General features: G+C 42.6%; 1 protein-coding gene across 1 annotated transcript in view; it reads left to right on the top strand.

Moving 5' to 3' along the window:
• epha8 (eph receptor A8) overlaps positions 1–24,882 on the top strand; it is a 78,709-nt gene that overhangs the window by 42,173 nt on the left and 11,654 nt on the right. The window contains exons 3-8 of the mRNA XM_066673231.1: positions 4,771–5,434; positions 21,181–21,336; positions 21,521–21,796; positions 22,408–22,587; positions 23,106–23,230; positions 24,242–24,404. Coding sequence (XP_066529328.1) covers positions 4,771–5,434; positions 21,181–21,336; positions 21,521–21,796; positions 22,408–22,587; positions 23,106–23,230; positions 24,242–24,404 — 1,564 coding nt within the window. The remainder of the gene's footprint in view (positions 1–4,770; positions 5,435–21,180; positions 21,337–21,520; positions 21,797–22,407; positions 22,588–23,105; positions 23,231–24,241; positions 24,405–24,882) is intronic.

Here is a 24,882-nt window from a genome sequence, read left to right as displayed (position 1 = left end):
GCATAGGATGTAAGATTTTTGCTTCCCACATGGAAAACATCATTCAATTTCTCCATAAATAATAACTGCTGAGACAAGAAATTCTTGGTAAAATCTTGATTAGTGTAAAACACTGCGACTGATACTGTATTTGTGCCTATATCAAGGCAATGAAATCCAGAGAGAAATGCAGGCATCAGAGAGGTTTAGCCATAATTAAGACATCTGTCTCCTCTGATAAACAGTGGAGCGTAAAAATGTCTGCCTGTATCTCTCTGTGTCAGCTCTCATCAATAAACTCCGGGATGCAGATTGTCTCAGATACTGTTTGCATGTCTGAAAGGAAAACTTTCATATTTACAGTTGTTTCCTAAATCCAACAAAAGCACAGAGGAACATTAAAAGGAAATCTGCTGTGGATTTACGGACGTTTGACAGGTGTCTTGGGCCCGAAAAGAGGGCAAAACAACTCACAAAAGCCTGGAAAGATTACCTCTGATGTATCAAATCCATCTTTTTATGTGGCATTACCACATCACATAAATTCTCCGCCTGAAGATTGAGAAGGAGCTCCATCTGGTAAAAGCTCCCATTTCTTTAAGCTCTACTTTTGTCCATATCCCTCCTCCTCCCCCCACCTACTTTGGTAATGTTTAGCGTCTCTGAATGGAAGGTCATCGGATGCTGTTCCAATTACCCACTAGGTGTGGAACAATCTTAAGAAATCCTTTGTTGAAGCCATACACAAGTTCCACAAAAGCTTAAAAAAGCTTTTCTTAGAGTTTAAAGAAAGAAAATGCCCAAGAAACAAAAGCAGGGAGGAACTGTAAGGCTGTGTGGATATGGAAATTATGGAGATGGGCCACATTTGCATACAAAGCTGGTTAAAAACGCTGAACAGCATCAAAACACTGTTCTAAAATTACAAGCAGCCCAGTCCTGATATCATTTGTAAAGGACGACCGTGACATAGTGAAATAAACTAAAACAAGTTCATGCAAACTGTGTGGAGTTGCTTTAAGTGGCTCATAGCAGCCTAAAAATGTCCTTTAACCAAAGTGTTTTTGGACAGGCACCACTACTTGGCTGACGCTACCACAGACATAGGCCCCATGACTTTGAGGAACTCCTGACAGTTGAAATTTGGTGGCCTGTGGTGAGGATAAACTCCAACCCAGAGAAACAGGGCAGCCTTGTTCTTAAGCAAGGGGACTGCTCTCAACCAATGGAACCCAATCCAGAGAGACAACCATCTTGTCGGGATACCAAGGCTCTACCAAAGGTTCTCTACCAAACCCAGTTTGTGTACAATCTAGTCTTTTGGGGTTGTGCCTTTATCTTGGTGAAAGGAGATCCTTCACTTGCGAGCAAAGTGGGCTGAGGTTTCCCTCACTAGATGTTCCCAATGTTCAAGTTTCCAACTTTCAGGAGTTCCTCAAGGGTCTACACTCTTGAAAGTAAAAGTGCTACAAAAGTTTCTTCGAATGATGTCATAGAAGAACTGTTTTTGCTCCCATAAAAAAATCTTTTGAAAAAACATGGTTCTTTATGGAACCAAATGTGGTTATTCTATGGCATCACTCAAAGCACCTTTTATAGCAACAATGTTTAAGAATGTAGAACGATTGCACAAGCAGATAGCACTCCAAGTCACAGTCTGAATGTGTTCTCCCAGTGTCTGTGTGGGATTCTTCCCAGGCCAAAAGCATACATTGGTAGGTGGATTGGCTGTGCAGAAATTCTCCACAAGTGTGAGTGTTTGACTACCATGGATGTCCAGGATGCTTTCCTGCCTTGTGATCAATGAGTCCAGCTGTGTACTTATTTTAACTTAGAACATCATGTCTCATTTGACCTTGGGTTGAAACTTTTACAACTGAATGGCGTATTCCTCTGTAGTTCAAGGACATTTTGGTATTTTTAAGCTTTTAGGACGCAGCAGGAAAGTGTGTGTGTAAGATCCAAGGTGTTAATTACCACAATGAGCTTTTTTTAGTCCTTTTCCCTTGGGAAAGACAAGCTGAGATAAGTTAACCAATGAGCTGCTTCAGTTGCCGGACATCTAAGCAAAGGCCGAGTTGAGCAGAGAGCAGCTTGAGGCTTTTCCGGGGTCACTGCTCTCACTTTCAATTAAACCAGCTTGAGTTATAATGTATGCAGAAGGATGTCCTGAGGGAAATCTTGGGGAGTCATGTCCCCAGATAACGTTAACACTTCCTGAGCTACTCACAAATTTCAACAGGACTCGCAATAGATCCCATTTGGTCACTAAACGCAAACTGTTCTGCCTAAAGGATGTTAGCTTGCTCAAATACAGCACTGTGCAAACATCAGAGACCAGCTTTTATTATTTGATTTCCTGTGGCCATTAAGGTCATGTTATTCATTTTTCAGAATTGGGAAAGCATCAGGCTTCCATTATCCAAGCGATCCTATACACATTCAGAACACCAGAAAGGTCATACCAAGGCTTGGAAACCGACTGCTACAAACAGGTATAACATAACAGAGTTTCCAGGCCTTGACTGACCTTTGTCTACACTTACCAGTGGCCACCACTTTAAAAACATGCCTGATTTCACGGTCATCCCAAGCCTCTGGCTGTGGCTGCCTCTGGCAGCTGTGTCCAGCACTATCTGAGCTGTTTGTCATGCCCGTGCTGTGAGGTGTGGGGAAGGGTGTGCAGGTTAGGGATTAGCCTCAGAAAGTGGCGCATTATGAGTGAAGCCTGAGGCTTCCTCCACCTTCCTCTGCTCAAACTAAACCCTCCGCCTCTCGTTCCACATGCGACTCACAGTCCAGTGCTGAGGGAAAGCTCCAGGGGCAGTTAAAGCTGGGGGCTAAGTGGTCATCTTTCAGTCTATCCTTACTCCCACTGACCAATCTCATTAAACTTTTATACACAACAATGCAATAAACATTCATTATTGTGTTACTGTGTCCATTATTATTCGTTATTATTCATTGTCCACACTTGACCCTTTCAAGTGATTTCCCGATTTCCCAAAATCGTGCTACAGATGTCCCATTACTCATTATGCATACTACTTATATGTAATAACATGGTCATTTATAGTCATTTGCTGCAATTCTTAGTCAAACTGTATGTTTTGTTACTTTGTTACTTGAAGGTATCTGGTATTCTAACTAAAAGAGGTGCTCATTTGATAGCATATGGTGTCCATTTTTATAGTACTTGATGGTAACTCTATATTATATATATCTTATATAATCTGATGTTCATATAATAATATCTATTATATTAATAATAATAAAAATTCTGGGTGCACACCAAATAATATCTGCTCACTTGAAAGTGCCCACCAAAGAGTACCTGGTGATTACTTGGTATTGTTGCTTGCTTGATAGTATCTTGTGCTTGCCATGTAGTGTTTGGATTTGGGGCTCACTTTATAGTATCTTGTGCTCACTATATAGTGTTCCCAAATTGTTTTGTGAGCAATCTCTGATCATTCCAATTTTCTCATTGAATTCAAATTCTTATAAAAACATTTCTTCCTTAGGAACAAATGTTGATGGAACATGTGAAATCTGTTCTCCTGACAGATTGTCTCAGCTTGCTTCAAAGAGCTACAGCTGAGACATAATTAAAGGAGATGTAAGTAGAGACATTTTTAAATGTGCATTCACCATGGGGGGTGTCCCACAAGAGTTAATCATCTCTCAATATTCACTGCTCTTCACAGGCTAGTGAAGTATAGGTGGGGTATGTTGAGTTCAGGGAAATGAAAGCAAGTTTGTGCGACCATTCATACGGATCCCTTTCACTTTTCTGATCATGCAATAGAGAGTTGTTCCCATACAGTTTGGTTTAGGGTCTTACAGAAGGCAGCTTGCCTTCAACATCACAGTCCAACTTTCATCAGGGGAAGCATGGCCATGCTCTTGTCTCTACTGATGCACCTGAGAGAAGCTGAGATTTGCTTGGTCTTGAATAATTTAGCCTAAAGCTAAAGCCAGCACCGGTTCTTCCAATATTTTGGCTGAGGTTAAGTGTATTAGTAAATAGTTTGTTAAATTTTGCTGTTGTACCCTGTTGTCTTTACACTACATATCAGAAGATTTTTGCAGGAATTTGATAGCAGTAAGCCTTTAAAACATTAGTGAGGTCAGGTGCTATCGTTGGATGTTTAGTTCTTCACACCCAACCCTTTCAAGGTATTGAATAGTATTTTATCCCTGCTTCACAGCCCTATGCTGGGGGCTTTATACACCTTTAATTGACGTTTAGCACTGGGTATGGTACAAAGACCACTCTGACTGAACTCAAAGTATTAGAATAGTGGTCTATCAGCAAAAGAATGCAGATACATTGATTCACAGGCTAAAGCTTGTGTTTTTTTTTCTTTCTTTTTACTCTAGCTCATTCCTAGCATTGGACGTAGCACCCTTAAGCTCATGTACAGCTGCATTGAAGCATCTTATTTATTTATAATGCTTTTCTCTGGAGAATAAGTCTGTGTCCACTGTGGGTGAATCTTAAAGGAGCTAAACTGAGAAATGCTAAGGGGTGCCTAGCATAAGAGTTATATAGGGTTATTCACAGCTGTGGACAGTTTCCCACACTCACCCAGTCACTGACACACTCACACCTGTCTTGTTTTACATTTTGCAGGTTGGCAGGCTCCAGCTTGTTCTGGCTGAAAATGTACTTATGTCTTTGCTAAAGTCAACATTTGTGGCTGTATAAAACATACAGGACATTCTGTAAATACAGTGAAACTCAGTCGTGGTCACTCACTGCCCACCTGTCTTTTATTTTTCCTCCAGTGGGATGCCATTAATGAGATGGATGAGTACTTCAGCCCCATCCACACGTACCAGGTGTGCAATGTCATGAGCGCCAACCAGAACAACTGGCTGCGGACGAACTGGATCCAGCGCAATGGAGCCCACCGCATCTACATTGAGATCAAGTTCACGCTACGAGACTGCAACAGCATGCCTGGAGTCCTGGGCACCTGCAAGGAGACCTTCAACCTCTACTACAACGAAATGGACCGGGACATGGGCACCACCATGTGGGAAAGCCAGTTCTCCAAGATCGACACCATCGCTGCAGACGAGAGTTTCACCAACGTGGACCTTGGGGTCCGGAGACTCAAGCTGAACACTGAGATACGAGGTGTGGGACCACTCAGCAAGCGAGGCTTCTACTTGGCCTTCCAGGACATCGGTGCGTGCATCGCAATCGTCTCAGTTCGTGTTTATTACAAGAAGTGCACAGGAATGGGTCGGAACTTGGCCGTCTTCACGGATGTGGTCACTGGCGCGGACTCGTCCTCATTGGTGGAGGTCAGGGGTCAGTGTGTAGACCACGCTGAGGAGAGGGACACGCCAAAGATGTACTGCAGTGCAGAGGGGGAATGGCTTGTGCCAATTGGACGATGTATTTGCAGTGCTGGCTTTGAAGAGCATAGGGATTCCTGCATTGGTGAGTAGTCATAGAGCAAGTGTTCTTTGGGTAGTGGATCAGACACAGCAGTACTACTGGAGGTTATAAACACTGTGTCAGCTCACTGTCCACTCTGTTAGACACACCTACCTTGTAGGTCCACCTTCTAGATGCAAATTTGGAGAGAGTAGCTCATCTGTTGGTCATCCTCTAGTCCATCATCAATGGTCACTGGATGCTGCCCACTGGCCATTTTTGGCTAAATATACTTGGTTGGTGGACTGCTATCAGTCAAGCAAGAGTTTCTGAGCTGTTTACATGACTAACTTGAATAACTAAGATAACACTGCAGGAATCTGAATATGAGATGCACTCAAAGAGGTGTTCAAGAACTCTAGCAGCACTGCTGTGTCTGATCCATTAATACCAGCCAAACACACACTAACACACCATCATCATGTCAGTGTCACTAAATTGCTAAGAATGATCAACCACCCAAAAGGGGGTAAAAAATTATGCAGAGGAACAGATGGACTACGGTCTGTAATTGTAGAACTAATAGTGCATTTATATGGTCAGTGAAGCTGATCAAATGGACAGTGAGTGTAGAAACAATGAGGTCAATGTAATGCGCTGTTGGATTTATATATGTAGTGCTTTTATGCTGTTATGTTACTGGAGTCTGTTTGCTGTTCTGATGCTTTTATGCTGGTGGACCAACCTCACATGGCCACCCCTGCATGTCTTAGGCTCTCGGATGTTATGGTAATAAGATACAATTAATCAAACCCATCGGGTAATTAAACATTAAACAGCTAAAAGCAGACATCCACAGATGAGTTATGGAACAGTAGCTTCGGCAAAATATCCATGGCTCCGGCTTCCCTTTCCGTGCTGTTCTGGGCTCTTCAGGGTTTGAATTGTTTTGACAGCTCATTGGTAAAGCACTTCACCAACGCTGAATAATGCAGCATCGCTGAGAACGTCTCGGTTCTCCATACGCTTCGCAAGCTCTATATTAGCATTTGGTGTAAAGACCATTTCATGTTTTCATTGCCACCCACCACCCGATCCCCCCGAGAATGTAGGGAACATTCAAGTCACGGAATGTAGACTTTTGATAGGACTGTTTTCAAGAATCTGGCTTTCTTTAGCTGCTTTGGCAGAAGGGCACATTTTTTCACAGGCTTTACTCTACCTCGCTGTAGGTCTTATAGTTTTTAAAGTAGAACCAAAAAGCATGTTTCATGCCTAAAAGGAGCAGTAGCCATTGAGACACTAGCATTAATCTGTGCATTTTGTTTACAGAATAACTTTTAAAGAAATTCAGAGAAGGCTTCATATTTGATGCAGATTGAATACTTATGTGATCAACTTTTGGTTATATGTTGAAATTCCATGCCAAAGTTAATCGAAAAGTCACCTGACATGGTCGCCATTTTGTTAAAGCACTGCACAGCTGGTTCCACTCATACAGCACCAGCATTGTATCTCCAGTTACATATTGTTGTGGTGTAATATCTTGGTACAGTCAGCAAAACTCACTCACTAATTGGTTAGGTCTTTTGGAGCTGAACAGAAGGCCTAATGTGCCAGATTAACCTCTCAAATAGTTTAGACGTAATGCTGGAAAGCACCAATCTCAATTATTATGCCAGGCAGTCTGGCCTGTTTTCTAGAATATCTGCAATAGGATAAAGACATTCACCATTTTATCTTAGCAGGGCTTATTCCTAAACTGCCTTGCCTAAATCCATGTTATAGGGAAGTTAGTCCATCTTGGTGTTCACATGTCCAATAATCATTTTCTTTCTTTTTTTTTTCTTCTTTTTTCTATGGACTACATATTAACGCTTGAGGAAATATTGTAGTGGCTACCTGACACTGGCAGGTCTGGAAGCACCCCACTAGGTCCCAGCCCCATTCAGTGTTTGGCAGTCACTATAATAAATGTTTGGGTTTTAAGACAGGTTTCACCACATTATAATTTAGACTTCAGTGAGATTACTGCTTAAATGTTTGCCTCTTTAACATGGTCTCCGCTAATGTGGTTTGGTTGTTTTTGACCAGGACTCTAATTCAGTAATTGCTCACAGGGCTCAAGTCTATTGCTCTGTGTCTGGATGGGATTCGGGGGTGAATTGTTGAAGGTTAAGTGTGAGAGTCGCTAGAGTAGTGCCGTCCTGCTCCAACTGGGTCGCTGTGCTAATTTGTCCGGCCCCCAGTCATGCACATCTCAGAGTGGAGATTCACACACGCACTCATAAGCAATGAAGCTTCACATAGACACGGGGTCTATCAGCCCCTCTAACTCGCCTCCAGCTCTCTGGAGCACTGTGGACGTTCTCAGAGGTTGGAGAAAATGTCCAAAACTTTAATTGTATTAGAACACTTTTTCATATTTGAATGACAATGCCTAAATGCCTAGCAGAAACTCATCCAATCAGATTTTAAGGTGGGATTTAATGAGTCCCAGTGAGCTCTTCCTTTGGTTGATCCTTCAGTAGTTTGACTGAAGGCCAATGCACATTCGGAAAAATAAATAAATAAATAAATCAACAAATCACAATTTAGTTTTCTGTTTTTTATTTTTGTTGTTGTTTGTATGTTGCTTGGTTTTGTTACTGAAGGAGTTACTGTAGAATAACAGTATAGAAGGAATATTACTTGCTCATTTCTTAATATGCTTAAAACACACACGTTGGTTTTGCTATATTTTTGAGGACCTTCCATGGAAATAACCATTATTGTAGTTAATTAATGCCAAACTTAAACCTAACGTTAACCTCAGTAACCAAATTTTCACTTTTTTAGTTTTAAACATCAAAATATTAGAACTTGTGAGGATGAGTGAATGTGTGGGTGTGTGTCTGTGTTGCCCTGTGAAGGACTGGCGCCCCCTCCAGGGTGTATTCCCGCCTTGCGCCCAATGATTCCAGGTAGGCTCTGGACCCACCGCGACCCTGAACTGGATAAGGGTTACAGATAATGAATGAATGAATGAATGAACTTGTGGGGACCACCAAAATGTCCCCACAACACAACAAAAAGTGTCATAGTTCTACCCTTGCCAGGACATTTGGTCCTCACACATATATAAAAACACAGGTACACACACACACACATAAGGGCTGGAGACCCTGGGCCTGCCAACCCCTCCAACTAGCCTCCAGCGCTGTGGCCCGCTGCAGTGGTTCTCGCGTGTTAGCGCTATAGAAAACATCCAAAAGCTTTCGCCCTTTCCTTGGAGCCAGGTTCTGACCGACAGGCTCTTCTTTAAGTGTCGATCAAAACACGGCACTGGCTTCTTGTGTGAGGCTTGTCCGCTCTGCTGTGGGTGGGCTCTCTGCTGCGATGGCTCCGGGCCTTTCTCTGGCTGGTGTGGGGGGTGCAATAGAAGGGAAATATCCATTTCAAAGGGGACGAGACGGTACATGTTCATTGGGGTGGCAGGGAGCCTTGTCAGATCCACTTGGCCTGGCCACTTGATTTAACCCACTTCCTCTCAACACACATCCTCCTCCTACACATCAGCCAGCAGCTGTGCTCTAACTTATTCATGAAGCTTAATAAACAGAGGCTCATCCAATAGGAGCCAGCACGGCAAGCCATGATGAGGACATTAACCCATATGAAAATGAAAGCAGTAGTAGGGTAAAATACTATTAAAAGGCTCAATTACACTGCAGTGTACAGTTACAGCATCTTACCCAAGCAGGGAATCGAACCCTAGCCATTGGTTCTTCATGATCTTGGGTTCATCTGAGTTCCCAGATTCCTGTTGTCGTTGCTTTTTTGAGTAAATCCAAAATCTTCAGGAGTCGGGTTCGTAGACAAGGCGCCGGTTCCCCTGGAACTCCTCTGTCTGGTCTTTAACTGAGAGTAGACAGAAGAGCTTAGTCATCAGTGACACGTGTGTGTATTCTTTCAGTGTTGTGAGGAGTGGAGAGTGTGTTCAAGGCCTCTTCGCTCTGTCTGCTGCTCCTCTTTCAGCTCTCATCACTCACTCTCAAATCTCTCTGTCTCAAAAGCTCATCCTGAGAAGATCTGAACCCATCCGTGCCAGCCTCTCTTATGAGGGAACAGTGGGTCGATGCTGATATCCAACTGTATTTTTTTTATGTGTCCTATGTCTCTAAGCATTCCTTGAACTACAGTTTTCCACTTATTCTTTCCTCCACTTTCTTCTTGCTTTTGGCATATCTCCTTTAACTATAAGATGCAGATGAGTAACGCCAGCTGAGGTCTGTTTTGGTAGTGGCTGATGTCAATCTTATTTTGTCTTTGAAAGGGGAAAATAATATCAACAATACTCTTGGGAACAGCTTTTGTTGGGAAGGCACAGCTATTTTACACTGTATTGTTAGGGTTCCGATGTAATATGTCTGTTGGACTACCACAGATCCAGTTATGGAATCTAAGGAACTCTAACCTGCAGAATAGGATGGCTTGCCCTTAAGCGAGGGAATAGTTCACACACTGAGGAACCCAAAGACATATGATTCGGCTTTACTCTGCACCTTAGACTAAAGCTTTACCAGCTTCTGATGTGTTGTTGGTGGTCTCTGAGGCATTTTAGTTCTACAGATGTGAGGCATTCCCTTGTTAAATGCCCAGGTCCACCAGGCTGGATCTTGTTCCACAAGCTCTGAGGTGTCCCCTTGCTACCGGAAAGGCACTCTGTTCCTCCAGATTGGAGTTCTCCTGGTCAGGGACGTTGTCTCTTTTATGTTTTTACATTTCAGATTTCCTCTGAGTCTCTGGGGCTGGACCTGTGGTAGGGCAAGTGGACCAGTGGCACCCTCTATGACATCACAAATTGTAGGTTTAGTTGGAACATAAAAATATCTGATACTCACTTTTGAAGGAGTCAGCCAATGAGAACAGAGGCTCTTTCCATATGTCAGTCTTAAAGGCATGGTAACAATGACTACTTCAGGGAAATTATGGGTTGGAAAATGAAAATATTCAAGCGTTTATGACCAAATATAAGTGAAAAATAAAAGATGTAGAATATGTGAAAGAGCTAAGCCATGCTTCAGATTCTCTTTCCTCACTGACATCCACCCAGAAAGTGAGCTTCTTGGCTCATGGTAGTTTGGGCCACTTTTGCATGGTGCAAGTGTGTGTCAGTTCACCTGGTGTTTGTTTATGTGAATAATTTGAAAGCAGTCCTGTCCAGCTTTTTTTCTTTTTTTTTTTACAAGCAGGCTTAAGCACAAATAAGAAATCAACAGGAGCAAATTGGACAGAAACAGGCTAACGGCTAACAACAAAGCTCCTCTAACTATTCTCTCATTTCCCTTCTCTCGTTTTCAAGGCAGAGCAGGGTGTTTGATGAGTAGAGGTGTTGTGTGTATGGAGTGAGGGGCAGGGAGGTCTTCAGTTTCATTGGCACTCCCCCAGGATGGTGCCTGTTCACGCTAATTATCTCTGGTGACTGCTGTTTCTCTGGGGCTTCCTTTCATCAGCAAACAAAGCCCCTCGACCTTGGTGTGAACCCCAAGTAGGAATAGCATTTGTTCTGTAGTGCTGTGATAATTTATATGTTTTGAAAAAGAAAGTGTTTATTTATTCCGTTTGCTGAGATGAAGGCTCCATCTGTGTCTGACCTGGATGGTCCGGGTGGTAAACAGACTCTCTCGATATGATACTGAGTAGATGGTTGATGTGTATACATGTACACAGTGAATACATGCATTATAAATGAAGTCTTGTATATAAGACCAGCATGCGGCTTTGAGAGACAGCAGGAAAATCAAGCTTTGCTCTCAGATCAGATCAGAAACAATCCATCATTGATTCCAAAAGTATCTTTCCATCCTTTCTAGATAGTGCAACTTGCTACAACACTTTCAATAGGGTTCTTCAACAGGGTACTTTAACAGCGTACATCAAAAGACCACCATAATAGTCTAAAATGAAATAAAATTGGGAAAGGGCTGCCTTACTACAGGGAAAAGACAACCCTAATACCCTACAAAGTAGTAAAAGTGGCCACAGGGCACCCTACATACCCTAAATAGAAGTGAACCTGGAAAAGTCCACTTTAAATCAACTGAAAAAAGTACAACTGAAAGAAGACCACCTTAATATTCCTAAAATAAATTAAAACAGTAAAAGACCACCCTAATACACTAAAATAAACTGATGTTAAAAGAAAATGAGGAGAAACTAGGAAAAGACCACCCTAATACACTAAAATAAAGTGAAACTCAGAAAGGTTTGTGTAACGCTGTGAGATTAACATATTTCTCTAGATAAAGCCACACTGGGAAAAGACCCCTAAGAACCAGGGCCACCATCATAACCTAACAGCCAAAACAAAACATTGCTGTCTCTGATTGCTAAAGCAGATACTGCTAATTTTGAGTAAAGTGGGAGGAGGTTGTTGGCAATCGATGGGGGGCTAATTAGCCTTCTTTGTGTCTCGATGGGTGGCATTGTTTGTAGCATAAGGCTTTTTCTCTGGCACCCACATTACATCAGGATTAAACAGGGTGGGCCGGTAAGAGCTCAGCTCTGCGATATTAAAGCCCCCATGTGCTATTTTGCCATTGTGATGGAGCACTGGTTTAATCTGTGAACTCACAGTACAGGCAGGGGTTGGGCGGGGGTGTTGGGTTGGGGGGGTTTCTTTTGGGGGAGCGGGAGGCTTTTTCTGATAAAGGAATGAATTGTATCTCCAGCAGACGGGGCTGCGTCATGTCACTCAAATGGCAACACACACACACCCTCTCTCCAGGTATGCTGTCTGCCAGACAAGCGAGCAAAACCTCCTCAGTCACTCCAGGCCATTCAGAGCGCATTTCCTTCACACATTGCTAAGCACCCGCTACTACACATGCTTTTCACAGGGGTCGTCAGCTAGGCACCACATTTTGTGTGAACTCTACTCTCTTCATCAACAAATACAGTAATTTTGTCCCATCAATATCCATAAATCCACACTGGCCTTCCTATTGAGTAAGGCTGTACCAAGCCCCACTGGCACCGTTAATGCATGCTCAGTGCCAGCATTTCAATGTGAAATTTACAAGTTACAAGTTACCACAGACACCAAATCTGCATAAATCAGATTTTGCCTTTTTAAGCTGCATTGACTTCATTGTTAAATGCAGTGGTTAACTCAGTGAAATAAACTCATGTATTTGTGCTTTTAAGTTCGGATTCATACATTTACATTCATGTGATATTCTTGCATTCATTTTTCTATGTGAGACTGTTCATTTTCATAGCGAATCAGGAATGCAAGCAGTGATCATAGATTCTCAATAGCATCTTTAGAGTGTTAGTGATGCCCTCATTGTAAATGCATTAATACTTTTAAGTACAGATTCATGTGTTCATATGTGGGTAGAGATTTGTGTATTAATATCTCTATACATTGACAACAGACGGTTGATTGTGAGGGTAAACAGTGCCTGCCAGACATCTCTCGCTGGATAACACGTCCCTGGCTTCTTTCTTTCAAAACGCAAAGAATCAAACACTGTAAACATAACAACACCCTCTTCTGCTCCACCCTTCTGCATTCCAGAGCAGTGGAGGGGGGCGTTTTATCTGTCAGCAGCGCTTTTGTTCGGGTGAAACAAATGAAACGCGTGGGAAAATTCAAAGGCGGCACCACGTAGCATCAACACAAAGATGGAAGACAAAAGGACGGAAAGCTCGCCTCATTTTCTGCATCATTTCGGAGGCGTATTCTGTGGTGAATTAAATCTTACCTTAGTTGGAGAGAGTGAGAGAGAACTACCAGCCACTTACCTCCCCTACACCCCCCCACCCCATACACACCCACCCACCTGAATAACACAGATCAATCTGATACACTTAGATAGGTGACAGCAATTCAATCAAACAATGAGTAAGCGTTTAATTCTCATTAGCATGTATGCGTTTGTGTCATTTGACGTGTCATTAATACAGCCTACTCACAGGAACACACTGTCTGTGGTTGTGTGCTGTTGTGTGATGGTTCGATAGTCACACCAATGTACAGTTTAACACACTCACCCTGTCCTTCACACACTCACCCAGTCATTCACACACTCACACCTTGGGATATTTCACACACTCACCCAGTCATTCACACATTCACACTCACGCAAACACACGTGTGTTTGGACTGTGGGAGGAGGGTGGAGCCCCAGGAGGACACCCACTCCTACACAGAGAAAACACCTCACAGACTGTGCTGGTAGGTGGATTGGTTGTGTGAGCTAGGCGAGTGCCCTGTGGTGCCCTGTGATGGAGTGGTGTGTTACTGATCACGAAGAAGCATGTACAGAAGATGAATAAATGAATGAATGAATGAATGAATGAATGAATATAGGAGAAAGAAAAACATTTTTACTATCGTCTCCTTGACTTACAAAGTCATTTGTGCCACATTTGTTGGTCTATTCATCATGTCATTGGACAGTGTAAAGGGCAGGTCTGATTGTCAAATGGAGACATTATTGTTTCTTATGACAGCTCTGAATTTTATTAGTTTTTTGTGTGTTTTTGTATGTTTTTATAAGTGTTGATATCAAAACTGCTCTTTCTAGTGGATTTGGACTTTTGGCCCCAGCTGTTTATTATCTGGAATCACGCTGAAAACTCATTAATTCCTTGTGGACGAGCCCTTACGCTGCAGAGAGCCCACAACAAATGGAGATAAATGCACTTAACAGTGAGGGTCCAGTGGGGCTCAGTCTAATCATGTGCTTGCTACGCTACACAGCGTATTTCTCTAATACTGATACTGCCAACAACATCTCTAATAGAGTCAGGTCCTTTTAGTTTTTACCTTTTTTTTTTTTGCTTGGGCAGAACTCCTCAGTGCAGTGGCATGTTTCCCTGCTGCCTATTAGCACCAGAGAGAGACGTTTAATAACATAATTAAAATAGGAGGACCCTCGGGGACCGTTCAGGTAGATTAAACTTCTTCATTAATGCCTGGCTACAGCCAGAGTCCCTCTGCCCAGGCTCCAGTCTCAGAGGCCAATCACAGCTCAGAAACTTCCCTGATGATTGTCACCAGTCAGATTACGGCTATTCTGAAGAGTCCAGTGGTAGTGTGGGTATTTAGGGCCACCATTAGCATTTACATGATTCTGTCATTGGGTCCTGGGTTGTGGGTTCGAGCCCTGCTCCGGGTGACTGTCTGTGAAGAATTTGGTGTGTTCTCCCTGTTTTCTTGTGGGTTTCCTCTGGGTGCTCCAGTTTCCTCTTACGATCCAAAAACACAGTTCAATAGGTGGATTGTCTACTCAAAAGTGTCCATAGGTGTGAATGTGTGAGTGTGTGTCGCTCTGCAAAGGACTGTCACCTTCTCCAGGGTGTGTTCCTACCTTACGGGTAGGCTCTTGACCCATGGTAATTGGAAAATGGTTACAGACAATGAATGAATGAATGAATGTTGTTGGTATGCTCTTTAAAAAAGAGTGGTTCTTGTGTATAACCAGATTTCAATATAGAACCATTTGTATGATGGAGTGGTTCTGTTTATGGTGAAATGGTTCTAACATTATTCATTCATTCATTGTCTGTAACTGCTTATCCAGTTCAGGGTCGCGGTGGGTCCGGAGCCTACTCGGAATCATTGGGCGCAATGCAGGAACACACCCTGGAGGAGGTGTCAGTCCTTCACAGGGCGGCACACACTCACACATTTATTCACACCTAGGGACACTTTTGTGTCGCCAATCCACCTACCGTGTGTTTTTGGACCGTGGGAGGAAACCAAAGCACCCGGAGGAAACCCACGTGGACACAGGGAGAACACACCAAACTCCTCACAGACAATCACCTGGAGCGGGACTTTAACCCACAACCTCCAGGCCCCCGAAGCTGTGACTGCGACACTACCTGCTGCACCACCGTGCCCCCCCCCCCCCCCCCCCAATAAATGATTAATCTCATTTAATTAAGCTTCATTATGAGTTAAAACCATTTCAAATTTGAAGATACAAGGTTTGGTTTAGATGACAATAATAATGTCACATCAACATTTCACCACGGTTAAAATAATGATAAATTAAAGGAGTTTGATGCTTGTGTGTAATTATTAATTACTGCGCAGTAAATGCATCATTGCTGTGGGTAAATATTTGATAGGAAAAACACAAACACATTCAAAACAACAAGGATGCTCAGTGTCAGTTGAATGAAGGACCACTTTCCCCTTTTTCAGTTAACAGCTCTTCAAGGTCGCTCTCAATTTAACCAGGTTTGGCTTCATCTATCAAGCACTTAGAAACAGACAACACATTCCTTTAGCAAATTGATCGGCAATTCAGCTCCTCCACTCGTCTGTCTGGACCAAAAAACTTGAAGATCGCGTAGTTTTAAAGACACAACAGGGTCATAGTTTGAAATATCGTACTAACCCTAGCTTCATGTGATAAAAAATAAAAACAAGTTCATATTTAACATTCACAAATGTTAAAACAAAAGTTTTATATGTCACCCATAGCTACAAGTCTAGCCTGTGATCTGCCAAGTCTTTAAGTGTAACAGAAACAAGTTCACATACAACTTATTCACAACAGATTATAACATTATTGCAGAGATTTAAAAAGTTCAGAGCTTGTATTTATTACATATAATGCATTTTTTATTTTTTGGTTGCAACCACCAGACCTTTTCAAAGTAATAAAAGTAAGTTTACATCATTGTCACATTTTGACATTGTGCTTTAAGTGTCACAAAGCAGGGTGTAGGAGTGTGTCAGGGTGGTCCAGGACATAGAAATAGGAGCAGAGGTAAGTGCAGGAGACTTTAACAACCACAAGGAAACTAGACAGAGGCTATGGAACTAAACAAAGGGGCTAAACACTAAACAAGAAGGCTAAACAAGAAAGCTAAAAACTAAACACTGAACAAGAAAGCTAAACACTAAACAAGAAAGCTAAACACTGAACACTAAACAAGAAAGCTAAACACTAAACAAGAAAGCTAAACACTAAACAAGAAACCTAAACACTAAACAAGAAACCTAAACACTGAACAAGAAAGCTAAACACTAAACAAGAAACCTAAACACTAAACAAGAAACCTAAACACTAAACACTAAACAAGAAAGCTAAACACTAAACAAGAAAGCTAAAGACTGAAAAAAGAAGGAATCACAAACAAGGACAAGTAGCATAGACCACAGAGAAATACATCTACAATGACCACAATCAAAACACTGACAAGGACTATATCAAGAAAACACAAACAAGAAACACCTGGGAACTAATTAAGACATGTGACACTAGAAACACAAGGGAAGGGTATCACATGACATGGGAACAAGCAGGAAGTAGACACAAGACAGGGGGCACAGTCACATGACAAGGGGAGCACAAACAATAAACAATACAAATCAGAATACAAAACTATGTAAATTACATTAAAGTTGTGAATACATTGAACAAAAACTTGCTTTTGTTACATTTAAAGCCCTTGTTGCTCACTGGCTGTACTTGTGATGAAATGAAACCAAGTTCCATATATTTTGACACTGCACTATTATGTAGAAATAAACACATTCAATTGCCAGAGTGAAGCGGTGTAACACAATTAAGCTGTTTCTCTACAAAGTTACATATCCACCCTTCTCTGCCCTCTGGGATAAACACACATATTTTTCCACATGGACGAGTTCAAATTTGGTCTTTTTCTCGGGGCTAATACAAGCCATTTACTCAAATGAACTGCTGCTCTGGTGTCAGAGGGACCCTGCAACATCATCGTGGGGCAATCGCTGGATCTTGCGTTTTATTCTCTCTGGCTTGCATTTGGAAGTCAAGGATTTATTTATTAATTGAACTAAGCTCATAACACAGGTAAAACCACCCTTAGTTTGTAGTGTAGTTTGCCATAACGTATTTTAATATATATATGTTTAATGTTGCTAAATGCCATTAATGTAAATGCATGAATGCTAGCTGGCTGTTATTTGAAGCATGGCCGGCCTGAATACACTTTTTGTGCCTAATCCTAGTGCTCTTTTCATGGACTGCTTGGGTAAGTATCATCCTAATCCTCCTGACCTATACCTCATGCTTGTGCTCTTACGTAAATGTGGTTCCAGTATTGTGATTGGAGAGGTCTTGGATGTATAATGTTACCTGTGTCAGATGCATTTATATTGAGCTTGATCTTGCCCCCCACCCCCAAAATCTAAACCAAATTCTAAACCAAACACATGGCAATTAAAGGCCGTCACAATGGCACAGCAGGGAGTGTCCCCGGGGACCTGGAAGTTGTGGGTTCGACTCCCGGGTGAGGAGTTTATGTTCTCCCTGTGTCTGCATTGGTTTCCTCCCACTGTCCAAAAACACATGTTTGTAGGTGGACTCAAAAGTATCCATAGGTGTGAGTGTGTGAGTAAATGTGTGAGTGTGTGTCACCCTATGAAGGACTGCCGCCCCCTACAGGGTGTGCACCTGCCTTGCGTCCTGTGATTCTGAGGAGCCTCTGGACCCACAGCGAACCTGAACTGGATAAATGCTTACAGACAATGAATGAATGAAAAAAACATGACAATAAGAGCTCCGCCTCTTTTCTGTGTGTATATAACAAACACAAGGTCTGGTTCTAGTGGCTTTATTTCCTTATCCAGGAGCCAATAAAGAGCTTAAACTCCATGAACACTTCTCCCTGTGTCTCCTTGGGTCCCCAGGTGTGAGTGTATGAATGACTGGGTGAGTGTGTGTGAAATTGTCCCCAGGTGTGAGTGTGTGAGTGACTGGGTGAGTGTGTGTGGAATCGTCCCCAGGTGTGAGTGTATGAATGACTGGGCGAGTGTGTGTGAAATTGTCCCCAGGTGTGAGTGTATGAATGACTGGGTGAGTGTGTGTGAAATTGTCCCCAGGTGTGAGTGTATGAATGACTGGGTGAGTATGTGATGCCCTGTGTTGTTTGGTTTGACCTTTCACCCAGGCCCCACAGTTTCAATACCACTGCTTTAAAAGGGGTAAAGCCAAGTGCGTTTGACTCTCACTTTATTGTGTGTGTGTGTGTGTGTGTGCGTAAGTAGGACTACACTCCACAGACAGGGAGAATCCTTAGCGTTCCTAATCAAAGGTCTTTCTGTTTAATGACTATCAAAAGGTCATGTCTGTGCCGCTCTGGTTTTGTGCGTCTGGTTTTAGACTGAATTTTACGCATGGCTTGGCATTTTGTGAGGCACAGCCCAGGTCCAAAGCACCGATCATTTGTGAACAATTTGCCTTTCTACCTTTTTACAGTCACCCCCCCCCCCCCACACACACACAAACACACACACACACACACACACACAATCCCCCAAGCCCCTTCACACAGCCCCTTTTTCTGGCCACAGCCCATCTTGAAAGTCATCCGTTTGGGGCTCGGGGGTCCACTTGGTATCAGTGTTCTTATCGTGAGCAAAAAGCTGGAGGGTCCAGATGGTGCCAGTCATGGTCAGTATCAGAGCAGCATGGACGCAGCCTGGGGACAGATTGGCCGACTGCAAATGTCATGAACCTCTAATAATGTCACCCCTAAAAGAGGAGGTGTGATGCTTTGCCCTCCCATGGCCCAGCAGGAGGGGTCTTCATGGCATGCATGTCTTTATTCACATGTTTTACCCTCTCATTTAATGGTAGCAGGCAGTTGTTTTATTTATTTGTTACTGCAGTGACTTAAAGTGGGTTTATCTTAATCAAAACATGCAGGTCACATTGTAGAGACTGTACTTTGTCTGACATGAACACCAACAAGTCCAGACCCTACAGAACCACCATTTACAGGACGTCTATATACAGAGGCCCAGTGATGGAGTGGCCCATTTCCAGCTATGATGCCAATGACAGACACATTCATCACTTGAACTGTGGTCCCAGCTTGTTAGCAGCTGTTGTTTGGTCCCTGAAGAAACCTCCTGGTATTGGAGAACTTGAAGTATGTGTGAGTTTGAGAGCGTAGACCTGTCAATGTCCTCTTCAAATGAAGGCCAAAAACACCTGGTGATAGTGACCACCTTGTGGCTGCAAGGCTGTAATGCATGTACTAGTTGCAGCTTATTTTATGTAAATGAATTTCAAGCTAGCATTGCTAGCATATGGGGGCACCATACTCATGTCACTTCTTGGACTGTCATCACATCACTACCAACAACCAAATTATGATCCACCACCCAAAGCATACCTGCCTAGAGCTGTGGTGATCCTGGCAGGTCCAGATCCTTGAAGAACAGGGTGAAAAGTGGGTAATAAAGTATGTCAAGCAATAATTTGAGTCCATTCTGTGGTTGGAAAATGACAAAGTGCTCCTGTTTAGTCAGTGGATTTGCTAAAATGGACAGTGAATGTAGAAACAATCAGGTCATTGTAATGTATTGGCACATGAGACAACATGGATGATCCAGAGTGTCAGTACTGTGTATAACCCACCTCCTGTAGAACTGAGGCGGGCCATAAATAAGACTGGGAGATGTGAGAACCACTGTTTCTGCCATATTTATTTATCTGTTTGTGCCCAGAGTACAGGGAATAAAATCAAGGTCAGTATACAATGGCTGTAAATATTCATTAAAATTCATTGTGATGCAAATCCCCCCTGCAATGGGCGCGCAGCCCTGACAGGTTCTGACAAACCAAACAATGTGGTGATACAAAAGAGAGAGGGGAGAGAGAACCAAACAAACAAGCAAAGCACCGGCCCTAATCTGGAATGTGTAAACACCCCAGGACAAAAAAATATATATATAAATAAAAAAATTTAAAAAATAACAAAACAAGCCCTGGTCTAAAGCTATTTTCCACAGCCTCAGCTCTTCCAGACTCGTCCCAAAATGACCGAATGGAATGGGTTCCTCAGGAACTCCTGACAGGTCACTAGGGGGCGTGGTGATACATACATCCAAAGCTCCATTGCCTTGGATTGTGTCCACTGCATGCACTTGTTTTGAGGCTATCGCAGAGATGTGTGTTGCTGATTGTGTAGCTGCTGCTAATCTGTCAGGAACTTCAAAGCGTGGAAGCGGCTGAGCACTCGACGAGCGTGCCATCCCGATGTTTATCGTGACCCGCTTCTCAACTCTGGAGCTGTTCAAAAAAACATCAAGGCATGGGAGAGGATTAATGGCATAAAACGAGGAAAAGGAACCAGACAGGGGATAAATATCACAAAGCAGGAACTCGTCTTTTCAGGGGTCCCTGAGGGATTCAGAAGGAGGAAGAGGGAAAAAAATATGAACCTATGCTTGTTTAGCATATGTATTGAAAGCATTGTTAATATCGTTATATTACTGTTTTACAGCTAAATGTTCACATACCTTTCAAATGGTCAGCAAATAACCTCATAACCTCAGTTGTGTCCTTATCTGAGCATCTGAGCTTTGTAAATTTAAATGTGATTCCCCAGTTAGCCTCTTTGCTAATTATGTTGCTAGTTATGTTGTCAATCTGACACATTAATCCTCCTGTTTAGCTCCTGAAATCCTACCCAATGGGATTCCTGTCTACAAATATAAAACTTGGCCATGCCTCGTGGAAAACAATGATGTTAATGATAAGTACAAGCCATTATCCTAGCATATGTTTCAGACCACTGGCTTTGTTAAGCCTTCTGTTAAGCTCCTGAAGACCTAACCAATGGGAGAGCCCCCTTCTCTTTATCTACCTTGGATTTCCTAAGCATTCAAAACAAATATCATTAGGCATTTGATAAAAAGGCTGTAAAATCCCTAAGGGATCCCCTTTGTTGTCTGTAATGATACAGGCTTATTCCAGTGTAATCAATGTGTGAAGAATGACTATGATCTTATCTCCATGTCATTTCAGCTTGTGAAGTGGGCTTCTATAAGCCAGTGGCTGGAGATCAACTCTGTGGTAAGTGTCCCCTACACAGCCACTCTGAGACCAGAGCTGCCCTCACCTGCCCCTGTGATGCCAACCACTACCGAGCCCCCACCGACACGCCGGCAGCCCCCTGCACACGTGAGTCTTTGGTCCCAGTCTCATTATGGGCTGTTTGAGCAACTTCTACCCTGTTCTTCCTAAAATGGCAAGATCCATTTACCTGATACAGTGATGTCACACGTTTAATTAAAATTAATTTATGTGACTTGAATCATAGAACATTACCTTGTAATTCACACTGTGTATCTACTGTCCCACTTAGGACCCCCATCAGCCCCTGTGAATGTGATTTCATCAGTCAATGGGACCTCAGTCAGCCTGGAGTGGGGCTCTCCTCTGGACACAGGGGGTCGGAAAGACATCGTCTACAACGTGCAGTGTCAGAGGTGTGTGAGTGGGGGTCCATGTGAGGACTGCAGTGCTGGAGTCGGGGGCTCTGGAGCGAGTATGAGCGGAGCAGTGGGAGGCGTAGCGGGAGCATTTGGAGCAGCAAGTGGAGGAGTAACTGGGAGTGGAGGAGGAACGGTGTCTCGAACTGGTAAAGACAGTTCTAATGAACTACTGTGTTTCCATCAATAGTTTTCAGTTGTAACATGCTACAATCACAAGGCCATCAATGATTTAGAATTAGTGCTTTGTTTAGGGGTTAACGCAACACCTCACAGAACAAGCACAGTTCTGTAGACATTTAAATGTAAGGAAAGCTGGTAGTTCTTGAGCAAATGAAAAGTAACATCTCTAATAATGGAGATGTAAACCAAAATCAATAGTTAACCGTAAATTCAAAAAGATTAGAAACGACAGTGTTCTGTGATTCTGTTATGCTACTGTTAATAGAAACATGCACTGAATTTGTAGCTATTCCTTAGACACATAACAGAGAGTTTGGGTGGATTCAGTGCCATCAGTGCACAGGCGCTCACTTGTTGACCATAAAAAACCCTAAAATTATAATGAAGAAAAACATAATGTTATGAATATTTAGTTTTCATTTTGCTCATGAAGCTGTTCTTTAATATTATTAATAATACTATTAATAACTGTAAGATCCAAAGTTCCAAATTTGACATGGTTTATCTGAACACTTTTTAAGGTCAGTTGGGATATGTGTATATTTTTGTGAATAACCCCTCTCATTCTTCTAAACAGGAGCTGCCCCCATTCGGTTCATCCCTCAGCAGACAGGGTTAACAGAGCCCTGGGTGAACGTGGTGAATCTTGTGGCACATGCAAACTACACCTTCCGCATCCTGGTGATGAACGGGGTTACTCACCTGAGCAGTGAGCCACTTCCCTACGTTACAGTCAACATCACCACAAATCAGGCAGGTAGGACACTTTTACTGCGTTTTAACAGAGCCATATATATATATATATATATATATATATATGTCAATGTGTGTCCCACCACCTGTTATTGATATAAGTGGACTAATTTAGGTCAGTAGCTTCTTAGTATTTTCCAGCCCTGATATTACAGCATCCTTACACTGCACATTTTGAAATGTCCCTTGCTTTAACCCACTCGCCTTAAATAAAGTACTGAATGGTTGAGTCAGCTGCAGAGGAAGCACAGAAATATTCAGAGCTGGCTTCTCCAAGACCAAGCCTAAAAAATATAAGATGAAGCTAAATACCCAGTATGTGTTTATTAAATTATGAGTAATCAGTATGAATACTTGCCTGAAATCAAGGGGCATTTATAATCTCTCAATTAAGCTTTTGTATCGATAAGTCATGGATTTATCAGGGGTTTTCTAAAATCTTTTTGACAGTCATTCCTCAAAATCATTGCAATCATACACATCAACCATGAGAAAAGTCTCATTGCTGTGTTGTTTTTCCAGCTCCCTCCCAGGTGATGGCCGTCCGGCAGGAGAACGCCAGCATTAACAGTGTCACACTGCTGTGGAATGAACCCGAGCAGCCCAACGGAGTCATACTGGAGTATGACATCAAATACTATGAAAAGGTATGAGCATCTTTTCAGCAGCTACATCAAAATTATTGTCCTTGTTTTCATTAACTCTACTGACCACAGTGGTGCATTTTGTAGTTTTACAATTCCAGTGACACTGATGTAGTGATGGTGTGTAAGTGTGTGATGCATCGGTACGAGTGGATCAGACACAGCAGTGTTGTGTCCAGTCACTGTTCACTCTGTTTAAAGATGTTGAATGTAAAGATGTTAAAAGTCCCCAAATGGGGCTAAAAAGTATGCAAAGCAACAGATATTTGACAAAACCTTTGCATTCAACAGTGATTAAACATATTAAATATATATATATATGACTACGATATTGAAGTTGAATCATACATTAAGAGGCAGAAGTAGCTATTTTGCCTTGGCATTGAAGAGTTAAACCAGTGAAGATGAGCAGTGTGTTGTTAATCTCATGAACAGCCTTCTCTCTAGGTTTGCTATTTTAATAGAAGCATAGTTATGCGAACAGTTCCTCATGGGTTAACTGCTGTTGGTCCACTCTTGTCAGGAAATACAAATGGCCTGAGAGAGCCATTAAATGGAGGGTCAGATTTGATGGGGTAGCTTGGCGGCAGATAGCACAATTTAATCACATGGCTCAATGGAGGCTCCAGTTAATTGAAAGGAAATTACCAACCAGTGGCGGGTTGTAACTGATTTGGTCCGATTATTGAAAGTGACAATGACTGCAAACAGCATGAGGCGAGCCAAGCGCCCCAGAGAAGTTAATTGCAGAGCGAGCCGGGAGCTTTGGCAGCTAATGGGGCAAGAGGGATCTCAGCTGTGCAGCGGAATTAGCAAGTGCTGGACCATTGGAGTTCAGAGTAGTCACTAACCACATCTCCATATCCACCAGTGGTTCAGTACAAGTCTAAGACGCTTGATCATGTCAGTACCACAATTCCGCTGTTAAGCTTGAACAGGTTTGTTGTGACTGTTGTGGCTTTGAGTTTTCAGATGTTTGAAAATCTCTTACATTCTTCTGGAAATGTCCCGCAGGATAAAGAACAGCAAAGTTACTCCACCCTAAAATCCAAGAGCACCAGCGCTAAAGTGTCCGGCCTCAAGCCTGGGACCAGTTACATCTTCCAGATCCGGGCCAGGACCTCAGCTGGCTGTGGACGCTTTAGTCCCTCAGTGGAGATTCAGACTGGGAAAGCAGGTGATGACATAAGCCTTCTAATGATTCTGAAGGTTCCCAACATATAGACCATGGGTCAGTAGTGGGCTGTGGCTGGTTTGTGGAAATTGTTGTAACAGGGTCCATGTGGGGGGCTGAGGATTCATTATTAAAATATTACCACCCAGTGCAGGTATTAGTTGATTTAGCAGATTAGAGCAGTTAGTTTTCTCCTCCAAGTGTGTTGAGCTGTGCTGTAATGGCAGGTTAGAAGTTTGAAAAGAATCCATGGTTGGCTTCACACCTAGGAACAAGGTGCTAGCCTTCACCCTCTCACCTTGTTAGTGCCACGTGATTCAGGAAAACCTAGAAAAGACGGGAACTGGGGCATGACTAAAACCTGAAGAAATCTGTGTAAAAACAGATTGGCAAACCTACTGCCACAAGTCAAAAGCAGTATCAGTGGATTTCTTCTTATGAAACACAGCACAGTTATTAGTGGCGTTCTCTATTCTAAAGT

The sequence above is a fragment of the Hoplias malabaricus genome, chromosome 5 (assembly GCF_029633855.1).
Source record: "Hoplias malabaricus isolate fHopMal1 chromosome 5, fHopMal1.hap1, whole genome shotgun sequence".
Taxonomy (NCBI): Eukaryota; Metazoa; Chordata; class Actinopteri; order Characiformes; family Erythrinidae; genus Hoplias; species Hoplias malabaricus.
Note: the sequence above shows the minus strand (reverse complement) of the source record. Positions and strands in the feature narration are given on the sequence as shown.